We start from the raw sequence: 24,215 nt of genomic DNA, 5'->3' as shown, positions 1-24,215 counted from the left end.
GACACAGTTTAGGCAGCTGCTGGCATCACTCCCTTTGCAATTCCTCTGGACACCCCTCATGGCAGTAGGCCATGCTAGTAGCTGCAGGACTCCTCTTCATCTTACTGTAACCTCCTCAAAAGGAAGTTTATGGCTCCCCATCAAAGGCTAAAGCAAGCCCCTAGGGATTCTCTTCTCATTTTCCTAGGTAGTCACTGCTCTCTTACCTGACAAAGGAAGAGGTGAAGAGCACGAGATGTGGCCTCAGGCAGCTCTGCCAAGTTGGCTTCTGCTGCCTCCTGGAGAATCTGGCTGATTTCTTTTTGAGAAATAATATTGCTGCTCTGGTATCTCAGAAACTTGAACAAAGAAGGAAAAATAGAGACATTAAATAGTGGAATATCTACAGACTCCAACAGTGACTCAGGTCCTTGGAAAGACCTCTTCTATTTAATGAGATGCGGCAGTACCTTAACCCCAGGCCTGATTTTTACACCAGTTCTAATAGAAGCAGTGCAAATACCTGTGTTGATGGTGCTCTGATTTATGACCACATTTATTTTGGTTTAGGTCAGGAAGGAACTGAAATAAACCAGGTGTCCTTTTAAAAGTGAAATAAGAATAGCAAATATTCATAAACCCATCTTGTATTTGGAGGGGGAAGGTTCACATTAATAACCCATTCCTCTCACCCACTGCCATGAGGGCTTTACTTCAGTATTTCTGCTGGGCAGGATCCCATTCCCTCTCTTGCTCTCAGGCCCCACGTACAGCAGGGGAGTAGACTGTGGTAACTCCCTGCCCTAAGAAGTCAGGTCTGTGAGGCCAAAGATGCAGAGACAAGCTGCGAGGCTGAGCAGAACTCTGCTCTCCAGAGAGCCACAGCACGCTCCCTGGCTGGTAACAGCAGTTGCATGCTCTCTGCAGGTTTCCCTTCTCCTCCCCAGGGGTCCTAGGCATTATAAATAAGTGCTACAGACACCAGAAGAACAGGACGTGCTCGGTGACAGCAGTCAGTTTCTGCAGGGTGTGGGAAGGGAAGTTCACTTCAAAGTATCATTATTATGGGGCACAAATCCAGCGCCAGGCAAAGCCCCAGCAGTATCTGAGACTGTGTGCGCGTAGGGGGTGAGTTCCAGTAACTGATCCACATGCACTGTACCAACACAGTGGGGAAAATGGAGAACTGCCTGCCCTTCCCTGCTCACCAATGTTATCAGTCTGAGAACTTCTGGCTGCAGAAAGGACTTCTGGCCCCCATCAAGTAGTGTGAAGAGCAGGAATCGATGCCAGGGCTGGGAAGCAACATGTAGAGCTGGGACAGAAGCAGCAGCCAGTCAAAGACAGCTTTAAAATCAGCCAAGTGACAGCCTTGACCCGGGTAAGGACAGTCTTCAACACTGACCCCGTTTTTTCTTCTAGACCCCACGCTGTGAAACACCAAGGCTATTTTGCTCTTTTCTTACTTGCTTGTTAATCTGTCACTCTTTGGGCACGAATTTAGTCATGAGGACAAAGCTTATAAGCTTTTTAAAGCAGAAAATGCATTTTGTCCATCTTTGTGCTGGTATAGGAAGAGAAACCTTCTCCTGGGGTGCGTGTCATAAAATACTTAGGGGATATCTTTAGCCCAGGGTTTTAAAAATAATACCCACTAGTTTCAATATGAGGACAAGTTTCCTGACCACGGGTTTTATTTAGCTGCAGAATACCCTTTGGGGAATGAAGAAAGGCCTATGACACAAACTGAGCCCAGATCTGAATCAGAGTGCACACTATGGCGACCAGAGAGGCCGATGGTTGCAATGCAAACAAGCAGTAGAGAAAAAGTTCTTAATAAAGAACGTATCTGATGAACAGAGATTAAGGCTCAAGGTCACTGTCGGCAACAGCAGAAAGTCTCACTGAATGCTAAAGTTAAGTGTTATTACCTTGTGTTTACTGCAGATAGGAGGAGGGGATGGACAGCTACAACAGGTCAGCTGATATAGCTTGTTCTACCATGGCAACTCACCAGAGTTTTAGAAAGGTCCCTTTTCCACTGACAGTCACGTAACCTCCCTATTACCACTACAAAAATCTTTCCTATGGGAGAAACAACTCTAGAAAAATCATGTAAAATGTTTGGGGGGTATCTTTTTGCTGGTGGAAATGAGAAAGTACCAGCACTGTGCACTGAACCTGCTCTGCACAAGTGGAAAAATCTCTGGACCAAGAAAGGGTTTTAGAAAGCCTCAAATGAGACAACTCCTGGAGGCAGAGTCCAGGCCATGCTCTTTCCAGTGTTCTCACTTCTTTCAGTCAAACATAGCTATGACCCTTATTCTGCTTGGAATAAGGAGACTTCTGTTACCACTGTTGCAATCTTCTGCACCACAGCAAGCATTTAAGCAGCCAAAGTGACAGGTTCAGCCATTGCTGAAGCAGCATTTCATTAACTTAATCCCAAATCAGCAGAACCTCCCCATAACATGCCACATTTTTTTAATTTTTTTTTTACCTAGCCCTTTAATAGCCTCCCTTCAGCTACTGGCTGTCATTCATCTGCAGCATTACATCTTCATTCAACCACTTCCGCTACGGAGACAGGCTGTGAGAGCTGGGCTTGTTCAGCCTGGAGAAGAGAAGGCTCCAGGGAGGCCTTAGAGCAGCTCCCAGTGCCTAAAGGGGTCCTCCAAGAAATCTAGAGAGGGACTTTTGACAAGGGCCTGTAGTGACAGGACAAGGGGGAATGGATTTAAACTGACAGAGGGAGATTTAGATTAGATATTAGGAATAAATAAGGGTGCTGAGGCCCTGGCACAGGCTGCCCAGAGAAGCTGTGGCTGCCCCATCCCTGGCAGTGTTCAAGGCCAGGTTGGACACAGGGGCTTGGAGCAACCTGCTCTAGTGGAAGGTGTCCCTGCCCGTGACAGGGGGTTGGAACTGGATGAGCTTTAAGGTCCCTGCCAACCCAAACCATCTGTGATTCTATGATTTCTCTCTCACCAGTATGACTTTTGTTAGGTGTTCATTTGCTCCATCCCCTTCTCTCTTAATGTTTAAATGACTGAACAGGTCAGGGTACAGAGAACTTTGTCTGATTTAAGATCAGAGCCAGCACCTCGACTTTGTGGCAGAAGGCTGACAATAAGCAGAAGAGTCTATTCTCCCCACCAACTGCACAATGCTGTCATATTGTTAACGTGGTATACATCAGGTCTGACATGGACTCTGGAAACCAAGGTCTGCATTCGCCCCTGGAAATCTAGAATTTCCAGCTTTCGTTCTCTAAGGCTGTCTAGTGTCCTAATCTCCCTTCCCCTCCCTCAGGGCCAAACTGTGACCAATGCTGTCGGTGTGGAAGATACATCATATTCAGATCCTACCTCCCCTATATTTATGGTCTGAATGTAAGCTACAATTGGCCTGGAAGTGACAGACTATTCCTATACTCCTTCCATCCCTAAACCTTTCATTTTCAGTGGGGAATGACTTTTTTCCTTCTGGAAAGCATCTCAGTGTCCAGAACCAAAGTGAGGGCTCATGCCTGCAGGGGTGCTAGCCACTGTGATTTCATCCCACAAAGCACATGATTGACTTTAGGCATACAAATAATTTTTCTTATTGGGCATAAACTCATTAAGCATCTGCTCCAGGGTGCTACTGGATGGAGATCAAAGAGCTCAAAATAACTGCAGGAGGGAAACCTAGGAGAAGAAAGAGCAGGAAGACTTTACCAACATCCTGGTTCTTCTCAGACAGGTATTCCACTAAAGTTTCCAGGCAGGCAACCACAGCTTGAGAGAGCAGCAAGTCTTTCTGGAATACCAAGAGAGGGTAAAAAAGAAGAAGAAGAAAATAAAACCCCAGTCAATAGCTATTGCAGGAGGAAAATTCATTAAGTGGCAGGATCTGAAGAGCATGCAGCACAGGAAAATAACACCTTTCATCTCCTTCACGGAATGCAACGTGCTGCAAATGATCTGTCATGTCAAGGAACCAGACAAAGGCACAACTACTTATTCTGAGATTAAAACAAAATTAAGTAACAGCCTCCAAAGAATAAAGATGTGAGCCCAACATCACTTGAGAGAGTTAAATGTAAACTGATGTATTGCCCGTGGAGTGCAACATCACTTGAGCAAGTTAATGCCCATTGATGTATTACCCTGAAAAGCACCTTGCCAGGGAGTGGGGGAGGGACTGGGATTTGTTACACTTTTCTCACCTCTGTCCCTGTGGATGTGGCATCCCTGCAGAGTAGGAGATGGGAAAACGGAGATCATTAGTACACAGAATTTCAGCTATCCAGTTCAGCAGCAGGGAGTACTGCATAGCTTGATTTACCTTCTTTCTCACTGCACCATGCTGCAGCAAGTGCATTTTCCTTCCTCCTCATCACATGTCTATAAGGGGTGGAAAATGCAAACAACAGGGGAAAAAAGAAACCCAAACAGGGAGCTCCTTAGGTTCTGCCACAGAGTGGTTTCTCCTCAGGTTGGTGTACTTGCTCAAAGCCCAATATTGGTGTTGTTCCAAAAGTCGTACTTTATATACCTTCAACTGCACATGCACCAGAAGGTTCTGCAGACTGGCAACAAGCGAGAAGACCTGCTGTGGGACAAGGGGGTGCAAGGCAGCATCCTGCAGTGATGGTGGCTGTGGTTGTGTAGCAGCCTGGACTGTGCTTTGACCAATGATCACCAGCAGGGAGGAGGAGAAGTTCTGTCGCAGGACAGCTCTCAGGAACTGCATGATGCTCACTAGACAGGGAGCCACTTATTAGTATGTGTCAGTGTTTTTCTCTCCCCTGCCCCGTGTGTTGGTGCCCATGCAATAGCATGGAAGAGGGTAAAGAGAGAAAATTTGGGCTTAAGGCCCCACCAGAGTTTCCCAGCAGCCGCTGGCAGCTGCAGACAGGAATGACAACCCTTTGTTCATCTCCTCCCTATAAGACACCACTCCAGTTCATGCTTGGTTCTGGATGTCACTACCAACCTCCAAGGAAGATTGGTCCAAACACAGATCTCCAGACAGTTCTTTTGCCCTCTCACCACCAGTTACATACTCCCACAGCCAAATGGACCAAAGCTTCCAGATTCCCACCTGCACCTCCACCATCCCTTTTAATAGCCACCAGTTCTCCCTTGTTGCCTGCAACATGGTACTAGCAGCTGCTTCCAGTCAAATCCCTGTAACAAATGAAAAAATACCTAACAGCAGGATTGGCTTCTTCTTCCTGAAGATGACTTCATTCAGGACTTCTGTTAGGTCTAGAGAGAGTGTCTGGTGAACCTAGACAAGAATGAAATAGAAGACAAAAAATGGTGCTGGTTTGGACCAAGTGAAAAGCTCCAGTACAGATACTTTCAGTCCTTAGATGCTACCCCATGATGACCACTGAAAAACAAGGGAACAGCAACAGGGTTTCAGGAGGCTGACCCAGAAGGGAGAGCTACATCACTGGGAAGTCTCACTCACCACTCGGCTGCCAGCTCTGCACAGCTTCCAAACCACAGTGCAGCTTGTTTGCCAGCCTCACTCTCACTACTCCCTGCATGCAGCTGCCAAGCACAAGGAGTGGCAGGAATGGCCATCACCAAACACGGCTGTACCTTAGCCACACAGCCAGTCAGCAAGAGGGACAGAGGTCCGGGTAGATACTTCAAAAGGAAACGTTATCCCCTTGTGTTGGCATAAGAAAGTGCTTCCCTCAAAGTTGTAATTCCAGTATCAGCTGACCACTCCAGCTTAGCTCTCTTGAGGCACTGCAAAGCATCTAATATAATGACAGCTGCCACCATACAATAACAGCTTGCTAATATTGAACACTTACTTGCCAATAATAGATTTGGATTGTGATTGTTCCACTATTGATCATTTCAGTATCAAAAAAGTAGATTTCAACTTTGGGAGCTTTTCAACAATGGGAGCTGTGTCTCCCACCCCCACCCTTCCCTTGAGAAAGGCCTTAACATGTATTTTGCTTTGTCCTGAAGAGGAAAGTGGTTTGGATCAGGAGGGCTGGGTATGCACTTTTTCCCTCTAGCTCTCCAATGATTTAGGTCTCAGCCTTCAGCAACATGCTGGCTTCCAGTCCTGCTGAAGTGCAGCAAGGAATAACTCGTGAACAATGACAAAAGAGCAATCAAGGCAAGCAGATTCCAGGCCAAAGCAAACCACTTTCCTCTGGTAATGAAGATTTCTTTAAATTAAGTTTTTAAGGTTTAGCCATTCCCTGGATCTGAGCACTGGAGTGGTGCTAACCTCAGTATTGTAGCGATGCTGAGAAAGTAAAAGGGATGCAACCAGCAGCCACCCAGAGCACAGCAAGGCATCCTCAGGTGAGAGGTTAGCAGCAGGTTCGGAGGGAGGGGACCGCAACCAGGTGCACTCCAAAACCTTTTGGAGGAGCTCGAGCAAGGGCACGTTGGAGAGCAGCACAGCCACTGCTGCGTGGGAGAGACACAAGCAGAGAGGTTGAGGGGATGGCACAGGTTAAACCAGCTTGACAAGCAGAGGAGAAGGGCACAGCACACCTCTGCTGCAGTGAGGCAGCCCCAGCTCATCAGAGTAAGACTGTCCAGCTACACTGGTATTCATTTCCCACAGCACAAGCGACTGCTTGGACACCTAACAAAATGACCAGCATTCAGCTAACACAGCTGGAAGGTTGGTTAGAGCTGTTCTCTATTATTGTTAATTTTTTGAACCATGGCAATATGAGGACATTTCAAACAAGGCACCAAAACCCCACTGCTGTGTTTTATGAATAAGAAAAATACAGTGGTTCTGTCTCTCAGCAGCCAATTCCTGAATCATCAAAAGGCAGGAAAAACCAAACCAAAACAAAACCCTCAAGCTAAAAAACTTCATCCCAAATACAAAATGGTCTTTATTAACTTTAATGCTGTGTCTGGAAAGGGAAAAATCCACCTTACCTCTTGAGACAGTTAGAATACAGTCTCTGATTGCCAAGCTACAACCTCGCTAAGATTAATTTAGCAATCAATACAATCTTGCCTCACCTCTCTGTTGACTACCAGGTGTTGTCTGATGAAGGCTCCAGTACAGAAAATTCAAGGATGGCTGCAGGAGGTCAGTGTCCCTTGGCCCGCATTTCCCACAGAGATTACTGACTGCAAACAAAAGAATGCACATAACGGACACCAACATAACAGAGCACCTCAGCACAAGAAAATAATTGGTCAGTGAGAATAGGGCTTATAAAAGAGCCACACAACCTGCAGTGAAAATAAACAGAGCATGGTACAGACAAAGCAACTGGCATCTGCCGTACAGTGTTTGCTTTAGACTGGATGGTACAGTGGAGGATGACAATGGCGAGGGAGGAATAGAAAAGGGTATACTAAAGGGCATAGATCATATTGGGCCATAATGAATCCAAGACCAATAGGCTACAAGTTACCTGTTCCCACAGAGTGAGTTTGATCCTAATATTAGGTCAACCATAAACAGCCATGTGCCTCTCACATGGTGACCAGACTGGGGAATGGGCACTGGGACAGAGAGCTGTGCTCCTCCACTCTTACAAGCCCTGCTCACACTAGGAATAAATGCACCATGTTTGTTTTAAGCACCAAACACTTAGGAACAATATTTAGCACGAGTATGGGAAGGAAAGCCAGGACTGCAGGGCTCAGCAAAACTGTCATAGGAGATCTTTTGAGGGGCTTAAAGTCTGAGTAAGCAATTCTCAAAACCCACACATCAACACACCTCCCCGCAACCCCTCCATCTACAAGCTGGTTCCACATAGGCATCATCAGAGGAGAGTGCCCTGCACACCCACCCCTGAAGAACACAGCCTGGGGAGCCAGGCAGGGCTGGAAGGGGGTGGCTGTGGCAGAGAGAACGTGGTGCTATAGAATACAGAGCACAAAGCAAGAGCAAAAGGAGTTTGTGACTCCTGGGAGCAGCTGAGCTCTCTGAAATCACAGCAGCTAAAAAGGCTGGTAAAAAGAGGACATGGTTCTTCCACACCCCCAGTTCCCTTGGCTAATGAATGTCTGAAGAACACTGGTCTTTTATAAGGGCAATACAGGCAGCCCCAAGACACAGAATGTTTCAAATTGAAGGGGATAACGGGATAGTCCTTCAAAGCCTGCTGGAGAGATCAATTTGTCAGAGCAGGGAAGGGCTGAGAGGATGGGGCAGCTGCACTTCCTCCTGGTATCTATTCTTTTTTCACAGCCTGCATGAACCTCCAATAAGCAAATAAGAAGGGAGAAGTCACCAAGTGAGGTTCATAGACAAGACAGCAGGTCATGGTATGGTGAAGAAACAAACATGGCCTGCACTTCTAGGTCTCTAGGGTGGAGTGGGCAAGTCCTGAAGCTGGTTGAGGCCCATATACTCTGGACCCACATTCCAGGGCAAGCCCACGTTCACAGGGCACCCCTGTGGCCTGCCTGAACCCTGCAGGAGTGTGTTAGCAAGTGTGGATGGAGAGGGATGATTCAGGAAGCACATCGGCAATACTGTCATGTGCCAAGTCAACAACAGTCACAGGCTCTGAAATCATGTCATGGCCAGGGGAATGCTTTTGCCACCTTCCTTGAGAGGTTCCAGACCACAAATGCATTGTAAAAGCAAGAGGAAGAGAACCTGGGTTTTGTTGACTGAACTGGTAACCAGGGCTCTTTACAATGCTCTGGCTATGAAAGTATTTCAAAGCAACTGTAACTGTAACACAAGGTATACCTACTGTCAAAGGACAAAAGGCCAGCCCCGTATCATCTTAGGGAACAATTAACAAACACAGATCAAAGACCCCTGGGAGAAGATGGATGCACAGACTCACCCTGGTGAAGCAGCTTGAAGTCTGTGCTGTCCAGCTCCCTCACACCCTTGCTTCGCAGCTGCACCAGGAAAAGGAGGCTCAGCAAAACAGGCAGGTTCCTGTTAGCTGAGAAGGGTGCAGACAGCTTAGCTTGGCAGTGAACTCTAAACTTAAATATTATATATATTGCCTCCAAAAAATGTTTTCACAAAGGCTCAAGAGATTTCAGTTTTGAGGAGGAAACATTTATGAGTGTCTTTAATGGTAACATATCCTTGATGGGGTCTCACTGTTGGGCCGCCTTCTCGTCTAAGAGCAGGCTACTTGTTTCAACAGGGATGCAGATTCCTTGGACATAGCTGCCCCAGACCTCCCAGAGAGCTGCCTGCATGCTGGGAGACAAGGAAGTTGTGTCTCCAGAGTACATCTGGTGTTTGACTTTCTGATGGGGCTGCCAGGAACTCGGTTAACAAATCCAAGGTGCAGTATGAAGAGGAGCTGGGGATATTAGTGGCAGCAGAAGGGCTCTAATCTTGCAGAAGCCCCTCTAGCCCAGTGTCCTCTCTCCATCACCAGTGGTTTGGACAAGTAGGTCTGACTCCCACAACAGGAAACAATCTGTCTCCCCACAGCCCATGGCACCCCATGATCAGCAACAAAATTCCACAAGTGTCCAAATGTGCAAAATTCCAAACAAGATGCCAATACTGCTTTCTTTATCCGTAACCCTATAGCCTCAAGCTCCACCATGCTCCTGCTTTAAACCCCACCCTCTTCTCCAGCCTACTGACTTTGCTGGAGGGAAGGCAAAAATACTTTCCCTCTTGTTGCTTCCATCCCAACTGCTGCATGGCAAAACACCCCAAACAGAGAAGAGCTGTTAAAAGTGTCTGTGCCCCCCTCAGGAAAAGGTGTGCTGGGCTCCTATCTTAGGGGAGCCAAGGACACCCTAGCACTGCTCCCTGTTTCAGTTCAAGCTCACAAGGTACTTTGCACAGCACCTTTCACAGTGCGACAAAAGTCCCAACTCCACAGCCAGGACTAGTAAGGAAAACAGAGGGATTTCCCCCAGTCACAACTCTGCTCTCTTTGAGAAATTTAATAGAATTATGGGATCTGCTGATGCCACAGTTGCTGTTTGGGGATCAATATCATGAATTATTCAAATTATCTCTGTTCCCTGAGTGTACTCGGGCACACCAAGCTGTTTTGCACAGAGAAGAGGCAAAAAGGAGGATGTCCTTCAGTCACCAGTTGAGCCCCTGTTCAAGCTGGAAGATTGACCAGCACAGCTCTCCACTTGAACACTTATAGAGAACCTTGCCTTGCTTTAACAACCACAGTTTGAAGCCAGAACAACCTAAATGAGAAAAATACTTTCTCAATTCAAAGTAAGGATCTCTGGAAAAGGAAACAAAATCAGTACAGTTCTGTCCATAAATTTCCTTATGCAGATACGTACAGAAGCTGTATCAGCACTTCAAAAACGCTTTATCCCAGATTGTATCCCTTCAGCCATCTACCCTGCTAGTTGATCTTAAAGCAAGACCAAGTCACAGAGGGCGGTCACCTTGTAAGGATGCTGAGCTGCTCTCTACCAGCAGCTGCTGCAGAATCTGTAGGAACTGACTTCGGAGGAGGTCACAGACAAGGACATGGTCATCGCTTTCCAGGAAGGTCTTTAGAGTCATCAACACCTTCCAAGCCACCTCCACAGAGCTTGAGCAGACCAGGTCCTGTGAGGGAAGAAGCACACACATTACCCTTCTGTCCTGATTCGGTGGAACTCGCTGCTATTTAATACCATTATGCTAATCTGGTGCCTTGGGAAACAGACTAATAAAGTACCGTTCAGATGAAGTATGTCCTGATTAAACAGAGAACTGAACAAAGCAGACAGACTCTCATCTGATAGGCACCTCTGAGTAATATCCTGTTTAAAGAATGCATTTGGCTATGTAACTCCCATCTAGCACACAAATGTTTGGGCAACATACATTTAAGGGCAAGATTTTAGATACATGGGATCCTAAAGCCAGGGCCCTATTTCCAAAAGCACAGAGCCTCTGGCACTTCTGCTCAAATTGTTGTTTGGAAAACTATGGTTGCATATGAAAGATACTTACCTAAAATCAAACATAATTATGCATCAGTCCATAGCTACTTATTTTCAAAAGACTGGCAGCCTTGTATATGCGGTAGCAACGGAACAGTTAAACTGCATGAAACATACAGGAACCATACAAGCAATCACTGAATCTCAGGAAATGGGAATCGTGCACGCAGCATTCAGCCCATGAGCCTGCTTCTTGGCTGCAGAGCGCTGTCTGGAGTCTCTGTGCTGAACCCCACAGCCTTAACTTGTGCACACCTTTGTTGTTCAGGTGTTTAACATTAAATTCACTTGCACGGAATGTAGAGGTGCAGTTCCATAAAGATCAGGCAGAAAATGCTTGGTAGTGCTGACATAATACGACCATCTCAACATGTATTATGTCAGCACTACCTTGGCTCTCCTACCCCAGTAGTCCTAGCTACTGCATTGCAAATAGTACAGCTGAAAGAGGTAAACAGAAAACTGGTCTCAGCAACCATGCCTACAGCCTGCCAGCACAGCCTACGGCTTTCCTTATCACATAGTAGTCAGGAATCCATCACATAGTAGTCAGGAATCCTGACTAGGACGATGGGGAGGAAATGGCTGTGGGACCCCATACCCAAGGAAAGCAGTTAAGGTAAGAACAGGCTGCCTGTGCCAGAAAAACTTATCTAGTTCTGAGCCTGTTTCCTGACATATCTGACTCCTTCAGGAATAAGGGGCAGGAAGCTGTCTGCACAATCTGCTCCACTGACATAGATCTGCTCCGTATGACATTCAGGAATGCAATCTAATGCCAGCCAGCCTATCTCCATTCTCTTAGAGAGCAGCTCAGATCTGAAGCGTGGAGAAGACCTGCTTCAGTGGAAACATGTGGAACACAGTGGAAGTGGAACAGTGTGTGATCATGACCACATTCACCCCCAGATGAACATACCCAACACAAAATGGCACTAATCAAGGGCCACAGCCTTCCTGGTCCTGGTAGATGCATCACTGTGTTAACATCTTCCTTCCTACTCAGGAGCTCAAGGTCTCAGATGAAGCCACTAACCATCTGTTCGATCTAGTCCAGACAATTCTTAAAAGCAGATAAGCATATAAATCATCCCTGGAAGGACATTCATTTTTATTTCACTGTACCATGCAGAGACCTTTCCATTTTACTAGTGCATTCTCAGTCTGAGGTTATTCACCTCCTAAGTTTTCTTTACATCTGACAGTATATTTATCCCAGGATATTGCACTGTTTTATTAGCCCATCTAAATTCAGATTGATTATGCTCTTCTCCAACTGAAAGGTGAAGTGTCAAAGCCTGTGATTTATTACAGCTCACTTTAATGACCAGGACAGAGGTAAATTAATTTATTTCTGCAAGAGCACACAGCAAGACAGACAAAGGGAAGCAGGAATCCTGTTTCATTCAGGGAAGGAGCCACTGTTTCTCTTTTGTTTATTGATAGAGCTGGGATGTATACACCACATTATGGAGTGCTAAGTTCCAGAACTACTGCCAAAGGCAAGTCCCATGGGACACTTCTCCTCCTGAATTTGATATGTCAACTCACTGATCATTTTGGCTAATGCTCTGCAATGGTATCAAATGCCTGGATGTTGCTACCTACTGTGCAATATCACCCTAAGTGTAAAAGAACTGCCCCATGCGAGAACCTTCCTGTCAGTCATTTCAGTGAGCTGGGATATTAAAATATACTTCATAGCCTTTTTGATCAGAACAAATACATGCCAGCCTGTAATGCCTGATGGGTGCCCACTCAGAATCAAACCTTGTTTCTTCACTATCTGCTGACATGGGCTTCTATTCACAGTGATACATAGTTTTAATTTCTCTAACAGGCTGGAGAAGAAACATCACAGCTCTTTGCTTCTGCCCTTCCAGGCAAATCTCATGTTCCTGTGTGGAAATGTCAGCACGTATTTACGGTGTGACTGGCTGAACAGTTGTGGGGTAAGTGGCCACTGATGGGAATGGGTGACAGGGCAGGTGGGAGAGGTGGAAGTGAGAGGAGGCCTCTGAGCAGCCATCAGGACCTAGATTCTGTTGTGATTACATAGATTAACAGAACTCATTACTCCAGCAAACACACAAGCCCTGCTACTTCAAGGCCCCTTTCTTCCCTGCACTGAATAATTTTCCCTGGCCCAAGATTTTTATTTTATCTTTAAAGAGCAATAAAAGTACTCAGGAGTACTGCAAAAATCTCTGACAGGACTCTCCAGTTGAAACCAAACAAAATTAAAACCCCAAGCAAACAGAAAGCCGTGCCCTCAAGACCTGCTCTCTGCATGCTGCTTTTTCAAAGTTCTTTGTTCCTTATATCCTCCTCATCTATCAGTAGTAAACAATTTCTCTCAAATTAGCAAAACAGCTTCTTGAAAGGTTGCCACAGAAGAATCTGGAGTACCCAGCTGTATATCTGGATAGAGAAAGGAATGGGTTTTTTCATAGCATACATGAGCACACTTCAGATCCCTTCCTAACCAGCTCTCAAAAGATCTCTTCCTGTTACAGTGGATGGATGACAGAGAAAGACCCATTTTCCATATCAGGCTTCCCTGGAAGGTGGAAGTCTATGTATACACTCATTGGCCCCTTGTAGCAGAATCCTTGGCCTCATGTCCAAGGTTGGGCAGGGCCTTGAGCAACCTGGTCTAGTGGAAGGTGGCCCTGCCCATGGCAGGGGGTTGGAACTGGATGATCTTAAGATCCTTTCCAATCCAAACCATTCTATGATTCTACGACACCACTGAGAGCTTTAAGAAAGAAAAAGCCCCCTAAATCAGGGCCAGGATGGCAGCCTGTCCTTGTGAAAGTTACATACCAGTAAAATAAGTAAAATGCTGGAATTGCTCTTCAGAATGGGAAGTAATGGGTTAGCACTGTTCAGCTGATCAGACATGCCAAAACCAGCTTCTTCAGTCCCAGTTTGCTTGCAGTCTCCCCAGGAAAACCAGAGTTGGAGGACTTGGTGTCCAAATCTCCCCATAAGTTCAGGGTAGCGCAGGAAGAATTTCAGCAGGAGAGGGCAATGGACATAGACCAAGCTCAGATCTGGAAGATTATCCAGGATCCTCCTTATGGTACACAACGACCTCTGGTAAATGTGTGGGAGGGAAAAGGGGAGAGAGAACAAAATTATCACTAGATACTGAATATCAAAAAAGCTGAAGTGATGTGAGTGCTATGAGAAAGAGTCACACTGCCTTCTAAGTAGACAATCAAATATATCAGTTAAACATCATTTTGTGAAGCCCATTTGCATCATAAAGGCTAAGAAACTTGTAGGCTTTATACAGTTCTCAAAGCTGTGCAGCAGCAAAGAGCCATATGGGAACACTAGAAAGCCTTCTGCAGAGGCTGTAGATGTGTTCAGTAGACTGAAGCGATGAAATTTATTATATTCCATATGTGAATTCACAGCCTATCCAACGCATTTACACTTCCCACACATACACAGGTTTATTCAGTCAAATCTAGATTCCCTGGTGGCTTTTCACAGTTAACTTTCCAGAGTGTAGATGCACTGCACGCTCTTCGCTCACTCACTGCTCACCACCTATGTCAAAATACTTTCCGCAAGAGGGTTGATGGGAGTGGGGAGAAACTTTAGTTTCCACAAAAAGGGTCCAAGAGGAAGGAATAAAATCGTCTTTTACCAAGTCCAATGCTTCGCCTTTGTCCTGACAGATAGCAAGGAGGTAAAGTGCAGCTCTGAGTATATATGGAGGGGGACAGTCCCCATGGTCCTGTGCTGATAGGAGGAAATTTCTTACGGCTAAAAATAATTCTGCTTCTGGGACAAACCTGCATTCAAGGAGATTGGAGTGCAAACAGTAACATTAGACATAACTCACCCATCAATACATGGTATGTAATGGCCACAAAACCATGTGCCTTGTATACTCTTGGCTTACCTGTCCTCAAGGGTGTAGGCAAAGTATAAGAGTAGTATGAAGCAGTGTTGGTGGCTGCAAAGAGCCTGATCCAAAGAGAAAGGCTCAGGGGTTTCAACCAGGAGGAGAAGGCTCTCAGCAATGGTGTAGTTTAATTGAGGCAGACCTTTCTGCAGGAGCTCAGAAATGTCTTGCTCTAGAAATAAAACTAGTATGAGCAGGCAGGCAGCAATGAGGAATGTTTACAGCAAAGCAGAGTGGAACAGGGAGATGGAAATATCTGCCTGCCCTAATTCAAGAACTTTAAATAAGGGAAGCTCCTGATGCAGGAAATATCAAAGCCAACCTCCTGCCCCACAGCCTGCATACAACAAGCACACCCCTATGATGAGGTGTTGTGAGACCTGATTTAACAGAGCTGGCTTTGAGGATGAAAAGACATTTCTGTTCGAGGTTCCCAGCTTTTTGCTGATGCTGCCTGTATGGTGACCAACCACCGCCAGTGGGAAAAGTGGCTTTTGTGATGTGAAAACTTTCATCTCATTTATCTGGGACTTACCTATTATGGAAAGTTACAGTATAGACAGGAAAGCTTTACAGAGTATGCCAGAGGAAAAATCTGCAGATATAGGTGACTACATGGCAAATGAGATTGTTTCAATCAAAAGCCATGCACAGTTGTGCTAACAAATGTCACCATGTAAACAGGCAGGGTTCCAAATTCTTCAGAATGCATTCTGTGAGAGTTAGCTCCTTGGTGGACCAGCTTAAAAAAAAGCTGGGGAGAAAAAACCCACAACCTCTAAATAGAGTTTATGTGTGTCCTCCCTTCCCTTCTTCTTTGTCCTTTTATTTTTAATAATTTTTGCAAATAAGGCTAAAGAGAGGGTGTCAGGGCCTCAGAGTAGATGAAGCCATTTGTCTCTTTCCCAAAACTTGCCTTCCTGAGACGAAGTTCTCTCTTTCTCTGTGGCAGAGTAAAGGCTCAAGCACAAGCTGCAGAGGAATCTGGAACAGGCCTGATTCAAGGCAGGATTACTGTGAAGAGCAGAAAGATACAGTGCAGAAGGCTAGAAATATCTTCTTCATATTTCCAATCTCAGATGCTGTCTGCTAGAACCTCAGTTTATTGAATCATCACATACAAGCACCTGCCCCATCACAACAAAACTCCAGGAGCCAGCTCGGGTTCTGGCAAAGTGAGTGATTCCCAAAGGACAGTCAGCTCACAGATGTGGCAGGTGTGCATGGTGATGACAGTGAACATGTTCACACACCCTGGGGCAGTATGAATATAGTGGGGTACTCTCACAGTCATCACACCTGGTATACACAGGGAGTCCTGCAAGGGCAGGACCCCAAACACTGCAGAGAACACTGCGGTGTTTGAGGGTGGCTTCCCACACCTGATTCCACTGGCAAACACCGGGAAGGAGATTTTGTAGCATGATTTCTCTCTCCAATTATCTCCTTGCAGAATAAGACATAACTAATCAGCTTTGCACTGTAACACACCATCGTTGATGCCCCACACACACCATTCACAGGCACAAACATCCCCACTCTAAGTTTCACAGTGGTGACCTGGACTATGGGTGCTGTGTGTTTTGTTTACTCTTTAATAAGGTGCAGTCATAGGGAAGAGGGGGTAACACATCTCTGCAGACCCACAGAGATTCTCCCCAAGTCCTCCTCAACCTAGAAATCATAGCCTTTGCTACAGAAGACCCTTTGCAATGTCTGCTGTTGAAGTCTTCCTCCTCCTGCCCATTTCTAATACATTATCACACCACAAGGAACAATAATAGTAGTAATACGTGCCTCGGAAGCCAGAGCTCAGATGAAACTGATGCTACTGTTATTTCTTTTCAAACACTCACTAATCTGATTACTCCAAAGCCAGGCTGTTTTATCTCTACCTGCGCAGCTCAACACAGAGCAGAGGATTCTCACAACACTGTGTGAATCCACCTGCCCCTATCTGACTGCTTCTCCCTTCTCCCGCATGCAGCTTTTCCACTGTCAGTTGCCATTTACATTTTGCAGTAAGATACAACCACTTTTGAGTCTTTCAGCCTACCATCTTGCCAAATCAGGTGCATTAGATATGGCATGATCTGCTTTCCCATCTGGAAATGTTTGACTTGCTCACAATGCACGCATCACAATACCTTTGTACAGAGCAAAATCTGGCCTTCAGCTCCAGTGTCAGTCGGATGAAGGATGAAGATGCTAGACAGAAAGCAAGACAGAAATGTCAAAGGGACACAGAATGTGTACAATAAGGGAAAAAAGTAGGCAGGTCCCATAACCATCCCCACACATCTCCACACTCAACCTGGCGAACAAGGCAGGCCATCTCAGTGTCCTCTCCCAAAGAAAACTACTCTGAGTTTGGTTTGGAGGGGCGTGAGTATCTAAGATTCATTTGTTTTCTCAGGAGAAGAAGGGAAGATTTGGCAGTTTCACATGTTTAGAATAGAGGAATTCTCCACATCACTTCTCTGATGTGTGAACAGTAAGGAATATACAGAGTAAACAGGATTTCTACACAGTAAAAACCTAGCAACAATTCCAGCATAATCCCTGTCTACAGGAACAGCCAATTCTGAATATTCCAGAGGGAAGGGTGAAGCTGACACAAGTTATTTATCTAAAATAAAATCTGTCCCATCATCATTGCTAGACCAAATAACTTCTTCATCCTGCTGAACATGACTGTGCGCTCTATTCTTACTCATGTAAACATGTAATATAATCCTCCACATGAAGTCTTGTTAAGCTCATTGCCTCAGTAATATGCAGTAGCAGAAAGTTCCATCAGTTAAGAGCACAGAGAACGTGATCCCACACTACCCCCATACCCAGCTTTTTGGAGAACTTATTCTGCATGTTTGGCACCACTGTAAAGAGGGTATTAAGTGTTGAGATGAAAACCTCCATCACTGATGGGCTGACAGCCCTTTCCAGGTAGTTCTGTGGAAAGAAGAAAAGATCAGGTGTGTGATATGCAATAAACTCTGAAAACAGCAGCTTTCTTATGGCCTCCTGCCTGCCCAGAAAGTGAGATTTCTAAATCCAAAGAAATGGAGTAACAGTTCTACCAAAATGCCTGGCAGCATGTACACATGAGCACTTCAAAGCAACTAACACTCCCCTCTGCCAATGTTATGAGCTGTGCTGCTAACTCTGCAAGACATTACATCAAACAAGAAACTTCCTCCTGATTCCAGCTGGCAACCAGTTAGGCCCTTACTGCCCATATTGCCCTGGAAGCAACTGTTTCACAGCTCAGATGGCTAATTCTCCAGCATGGCATACAACACAGGACATATGCTTATGTGCAGCTGACTTCAGGAACACTTTATACCTGTGCTTCAGCATTTTACTGGGTAGTGGCAAACACAGGTGTTTAAGCTCTCTACAGAGTCCAGCCCTAAACTGTTTAGAACAGAACAACTCAACTCACTCTTGCAGAAGGTCACTGGACAATTTTCTCACAGTCCATTAGTTTTTAACCAAGTTCAATGAGCAAGAAGTAGCAAACTGACTCCAGCTTTGCCAAACTAGACATGCACCTCCCTTCAGGGACGACAACAGCAATGCCACTGCAGCTGAGCTGCCTCCCAAAAGATTGGTTAAGAAAATACAAACCAAAACATTTCCAAGCTCCCAACAACTGCAAGAGTCCACACACCTGAACCTGAGGCAAAGCACGAGCAAAAGTTACTCAATATTTAGAACCACCACCAGAGTCCCACTGTTTCGACAACTCTGCTCCAAGTGTCTTAATGACAGGTCTGTGTGGAGCACTAAGCACACGCGACTCTCCACAGTTACTTTTTAAACTGTGTCCCTCGCCTTACTGAGGCACAACACTTAGTATTGCCCTTGCTGGGTAGACTGGGCAGCCTCATCTGTACCTTCTGGAGAGAAGCAGGAGAATGAAAGTGCAAGTGCAAAATGGCACTGCTTTCTGGGACACAGGCAAGAAGGGAAAACAACAGTTCAGATACTCTTCATCTTCTGCAACATCCAGAGCTGCCATGGATTAGACAGCATGGCAGGCAGGCTATGGGGATTGCACAGTCTGCAGAAAGACACTGCCATCTACATGGAAGCTTTATGAATTTCTCTACCCTCTGAGACCATACGCCCCCATTTTGCATGAACTGTGTAACACCATATTTGGCTCTGCAGAGGTGGCCAATGCCACAGCTGTACTTGGTTTACTCTACATGCTCTCTTCCCCCCAAAACCAACTTGTGCAACCCATTCTTGATGTTCGAAAGCACCTTCCCAGGTACCCAAGGAATAGATTGAGTTCAAAAGAAACCCCACCATAACCATGGGGATGCAGAGACTGTCACAAATCCTCAACAGGAACTCAGAGAAGTTGCTTAGTGTGTCCTTGCTCTCGGAGTTGGGGGCAGTGAAAGCATTCTCTTGGGCCATGAAGTCACTCTGGAATTCCACTGCTAACCTAGAAACACACAGTGGATATCAGAAGAGAGAGGAATCCTCCTCACTTTGTAAAGGAAGTCAGGAGATACTACATTTCCATCAAAACTTTCACCATTAAGGACCCTACAAACATTTGTTGGGTCGGAAACCCAGGAATCTGGCAATCACACGGAGTTATGTCTTAAGCAAAGCTATTAAAAGTCAGCAATGTTGCACAACAGTACAATTGGGAAAGGAAGACTCAGCTTCTCTGAAGAAAGTATCTGCTGTGGAAAGCCCTAGTGTGGCAAGACTAAAGGTTCTCAGCCAGACCAGAGTGCCTGTGGAGCACAATACAGCAAACCTCATGAAAATCAGCCAGGGGCCCATTAAGCTGTTCTAGAAGCCATGACAGAACCCAAGTGCCCTCTAACACTACCCCAAGACACTGGGTCAGTGCAGACAGGGCCACCTGCTTCTGACTGAATTATCTCAGTCAAGCCATGGAAGGCAAAATAACTAAGTTGGCCAGACTTCCTAACAGATTCACACACAAACTCATCTACCACCGTCTGCTGTGCAGCTACGCCTGACAGATAGCTCTCATCCAGCAGCACAGGAAATGTTGGTGTCTATAAACCCACTGGCAGTTAACAGGCATGAGCAAATCCAAAGTCAGCATCTGAAGCACATACACATTTGTTCAATGGTTAATCCCTGTGGGCAGTGAGGCCGCATACCCCAGGTCACAGGAATATGGTTTCACACAAACCTTCCAACAGTTCTTGCACTGTCAGTAGTAGTGGCTAATTTTCAAGCAGTTTCTCAAAGGCCAAAGACATTAAATAAACAGGGAATAAAAGATCCCAGAGAAGTTTATTGGGAGACATGCAGATGTCACAAATATTTCACTATCACTGCATATTCCTCCTTCTGTTGTTTCACTGACAAGTGCAATGCTTTGAACTCGCCTGTGATATTTCAGTGGTTGGGTGGGCAGAGAAACTTGGTTAAAAGGACAGAAGGATGGATGGACATGAACACACACCACTCACCTACACCAACTTGTCCTCACCTGCAAGCATTTCTGAAACTTTCCAGGGTATTGAGCAAGAACTGGCCCTGTCTTTGAGGAACTCTGCTGAGACTTCTGTTTGCTGGGTGACTCTGAGACACTGAGAATAGGAGATCACCCTGTTAAAGGAGAGAAGTCTTTAAAATCTTATGTTCACTGTCAGAAAAAACCAGCTTTTTTCTCTGATACCTGCAGCAGGAGGAACAACAGATTTCACACAACTGCTGTGCTTTCCCCAGGGAAAGCAGAGTTACAGAGCTTTTGTGCTCTTCCTAGGGAGGGCAGAGTTACAGAGCTGCTAGTTCTGCACTGCCCTGTCTTTACAGTCTGTATTGCCTTGGTTTGGTCTAATCTGAGTTTTAAACAGCTCAGCTAAAGGAGCTTCAAACCCTTCTAGGAAAACCTGGTATTTTTAAAATTTTTTATTTCTTCCAATTACTCTTCAGACAACACTGAACAGTTCCTCTCCTCGCTCAGCACTGAAATCTTAGTTCTCTAATTCGGCTCAGTTTTGTAAGTAACTATGCATGTACTAGCTCTTGTTCCCACACAGCATCCTACTGAGTTCAGCAAGAAGCCAACTGCAGCATCAGAGTTAATTATTTGCCCAAACTGGGAAACACTTGGAACTCAAAATCTGCCTTTAAGCCTTAACCTGTTGTGGTGGTCTTCTTTGAATACTACCAGAGGACAGCACGGCTACACATTGGTGTCTGGCAGTGCAGAACTCCTTCTCCATTTGATGCTAAGATACATTAGTAGAGGTACAATCACTTCTTTTTTTTTTTCCTTTAAAGACAGTCTGGATGTCCTTCCTATCTTCCTAAATTTCCTTCCTGTGAAACTGCTTATTCTGAATGGGGCATCAAGTTTGGGTGTATGCAAACAGCCTGACCAAGACCTACCTATGGGCAGAAAGCACTTCTGTCTTCTCCAAGTAAAGAAGACAGACATCTGGTACAACAGAACTTGGGCCTAAAGATAGTTAGTTCATCAGGCATTTGGAACTCTGGTACTCCAGCAAGATGCTCTTGCCACTACAGACATGCAATCTAAACCTACATGGCTCTAAGCCTAGAGCAAGAAGGCTCAGCCCTTGTCTTTTCACTAGCCATCTGCAATGGGGGCTCTCCACAGAAATGCTTAAGTCCCAGCAGCACATCACATTAACGATGTATTCCAGGAACAGAAAAGGAATTGCAGTTCAGAGAGTGGCTAACAGCTCCCATACTGAGGGATCACAGTGCATATATAATGATCCTCTTGGTCTGAAGGCACAGCGAGAGATGTTCATTGCCAAAAAAAAAATAGATTGACACAGCCTACAAGGTGGAGGCCTGAAGAAAGGGAATGACTTTGTAGTACTGGACACAGAAAGAGAGCAGCATGCTCAAGAGGTGCCCCACTAATCTTCATTGATTTAGAAAGACAACATTCACCAGCATCCATCTTCAGCTACTTCAAAAACTGGTATCATCTTAAGGCATGAGGATCAAAAGAAACACTAGAGAACCCAATAGCCATAGGGTAAAGGGGATGAAACACACATACAACATCCACACTCCTACATGCGGTAGGAGGATCACCCCTGTCCTGCTTAATCTTACCAACAAGCAATAACTTTTGACTTACTGCATGCCCCTTGCTACTCTGGGGTGAGCAAAGGTCAGCACATCGCTTCAGCACTGCCTCCAGCAGCTTCTGCAGCTCTTCGTATGGGACTGGTGGGGAGCTCAGATGGTCCTTCCTGAACAAGCAGAGAGAAAGACAACATGCACGTTCCCATCAGGGAACAATTCCACCTGGGAAGGCCACATCAGCAGAAACAACTGCTCTTTTGACAATAACAGGTCATTGCCACTTCCCTCCAGCACAGCATGCTAAGGTCACAATATCTGACCAGTGCCTTCCTCCACATGTGCACCCAAACACACCCTCACTGCATTCACTGTCCGCTCCCATTACAGTCGGGAAGCATACGACTGTACAGAGGTTTATGCTTGCTCTTATCTATAGCGATGGGGCACAGAGTGACAAAGCCACAGCAACCACAGTACAGGTCTGCCTGGGACACTAGGTTTTTGCTGCAGTCACTTGCTGCCTATCCCAGCTCCACTGCCCTGGCAGCCTTTTGAGGCAGGTGGGAAGCTAGCTCTGCAGTACCCACGCCTGCCTCAGCCAGAAGTCCCACTGCAGAGCACTCACCCACACAGCCACAGGGGAGTTGCAGAGACCAACATGGTATCAACGGATCTATCTGAAGAAAAGCCTACAAATACTTTCCTGCCTACCTCAGGAAAGCTGCCACAGCTCTCACAGCCTCCACTGCCACCTCAAGCACTGGGCAATTCACCGTCTCCATCAAAACATCAATGGCTTCTATACATACACCTCGGTTTGTGAATAGTTTGATTTCCACTGGTTGCCTGCAAAGAGGAAACAGAGTAAGCAAAGAGAATATTGTAAGATTAAGTAATTGTACTGCCCTCTCCTCAATTCCACAAGATGAACAGCTGAGCTGTGTGGTTCCAGCCATGCTTTTCAAGTATTCAGAGCCAGCTGCTCTCAAGGAGGAAGTCTCAAACTTGAGCAGGTGGAGGATTTGCTACAAAGAGTGAACTTCAGCAGGTCTGGAGCACTACTATGGTGAAAAAACCCTACAGCCTGGGTAACTGACTGCATCAGAGAACACTGACATCAAAAGCACAAGAAAAATGGGCTTTGCAAAATACAGTGATCTCTCTGCCCAGGACTTTATGCTGAGGCCATCTGCTCTGGCATTTGCAGGTTCATTTGGCAAATCATATTTCTGAGTAAAAAGGCAACCACCACCATCCTAGAACAAGGACAATGCCATAAGAATAGCTTCTCTCACAGTCCCATAGCACTTCTAATGTTGCCAGGACAGGGACTTCCATGAACTTGACAAGTAATCAGGAAAACAAACACAATCCAACTGTTTTGGCAATTCTTGATAGTGAGCATTTTGGTGTCGTCTGATCATCTTGCAGCCCAGCACCTTTGAGCATTCAGCACAAGAACATGAAGGGATGACAAGCCATTAATCTCATTATTGGACAGAGCTGTGTAAATGGCAGACTGCTCATTTTGACAAGTCAGGTACAGTCAGGAAGGCAGGGGAAAGCAGGCAGCTACATGCAGACAAGAGGCACTAACAGCCTGCCAGAGGGCATCTACAAAGTGAGGCATGAAAAACAACACAGCATGACATGAGCAAAATTTGGGAGGCAAAAGGATTCCCTATTATTCAGTTTTCACAGCCTTCCAGTATCTGAAGGGGGCCTACAAGGATGCTGGAGAGGTACTCTTCATCAGGGACTGCAGCCATAGGACAAGGGGCGATGGGTTTAAATTAAAACAGGGGAAGTTCAGGTTAGATATAAGGAAGAAGTTCTTTACTGTGAGGGTGGTGAGGCACTGGAACAGGTTGCCCAGAGAAGCTGTGGCTGTCCCATCCCTGGCAGTGTTCAGGGCCAGGTTGGACACAGGGGCTTGGAGCAACCTGCTCTAGTGGAAGGTGTCCCTGTCCATGGCAGGGGGTTGGAACTCGATGACCTTAAGGTCTCTTCCAACCCAAATCATTCTATGATTCTATTTCTGACCAAAGCAAGCCAGGAGCAGCACATGGTTCCACGGGAGAGGAAAGTAAACTTCAGTAGGAATTACACTGCTAGCCCAGCTACAAGGCAAAAAGCGAGCAGAGGCAGAACCACTCTTTTTAGTCATTCAGTGGGATGAAACCCAGCTTGGCAGTCACCTCATGTTTTGCTATGAGAAAAAGCTGTGAGGTGGGCAAGGCAAAAAACTCAAGCACCAGGAGCATCCTCTGGGCCAAGCCATAAATGATGTGCTGAACTTCCAAAATGTTTCTACTTACGCTGTAATTCTATTAATCCTT

General features: G+C 45.8%; 1 protein-coding gene across 5 annotated transcripts in view; it reads right to left on the bottom strand.

Annotated features, from left to right (window-relative positions):
• Window positions 1-24,215, bottom strand: part of MEI1 (meiotic double-stranded break formation protein 1) — a 37,276-nt gene that overhangs the window by 1,792 nt on the left and 11,269 nt on the right. For 3 of the 5 annotated variants that reach the window (XM_030478051.1, XM_030478053.1, XM_030478054.1), the window contains 19 exons: window positions 22,588-22,722; window positions 21,929-22,043; window positions 20,297-20,415; window positions 19,120-19,261; window positions 17,643-17,754; window positions 16,950-17,010; window positions 15,719-15,816; window positions 14,800-14,974; window positions 14,542-14,689; window positions 13,707-13,979; window positions 10,335-10,500; window positions 8,786-8,890; window positions 6,990-7,100; window positions 6,229-6,413; window positions 5,175-5,256; window positions 4,519-4,724; window positions 3,699-3,780; window positions 1,188-1,294; window positions 207-338 (listed from right to left, as the gene is read on the bottom strand). In XM_030478051.1, the coding sequence (XP_030333911.1) occupies window positions 207-338; window positions 1,188-1,294; window positions 3,699-3,780; window positions 4,519-4,724; window positions 5,175-5,256; window positions 6,229-6,413; window positions 6,990-7,100; window positions 8,786-8,890; window positions 10,335-10,500; window positions 13,707-13,979; window positions 14,542-14,689; window positions 14,800-14,974; window positions 15,719-15,816; window positions 16,950-17,010; window positions 17,643-17,754; window positions 19,120-19,261; window positions 20,297-20,415; window positions 21,929-22,043; window positions 22,588-22,722 (2,554 nt within the window). Of the gene's footprint in view, window positions 1-206; window positions 339-1,187; window positions 1,295-3,698; window positions 3,781-4,189; window positions 4,725-5,174; window positions 5,257-6,228; window positions 6,414-6,989; window positions 7,101-8,785; window positions 8,891-10,334; window positions 10,501-13,706; window positions 13,980-14,541; window positions 14,690-14,799; window positions 14,975-15,718; window positions 15,817-16,949; window positions 17,011-17,642; window positions 17,755-19,119; window positions 19,262-20,296; window positions 20,416-21,928; window positions 22,044-22,587; window positions 22,723-24,215 lie in introns of those variants that run through there. The other 2 variants (XR_003990388.1, XR_003990387.1) reach the window with 2 other exon arrangements.

The sequence above is a fragment of the Strigops habroptila genome, chromosome 3 (assembly GCF_004027225.2).
Source record: "Strigops habroptila isolate Jane chromosome 3, bStrHab1.2.pri, whole genome shotgun sequence".
Classification (NCBI taxonomy): domain Eukaryota; kingdom Metazoa; phylum Chordata; class Aves; order Psittaciformes; family Psittacidae; genus Strigops; species Strigops habroptila.
This window is presented reverse-complemented; position numbering and strand designations above follow the sequence as displayed.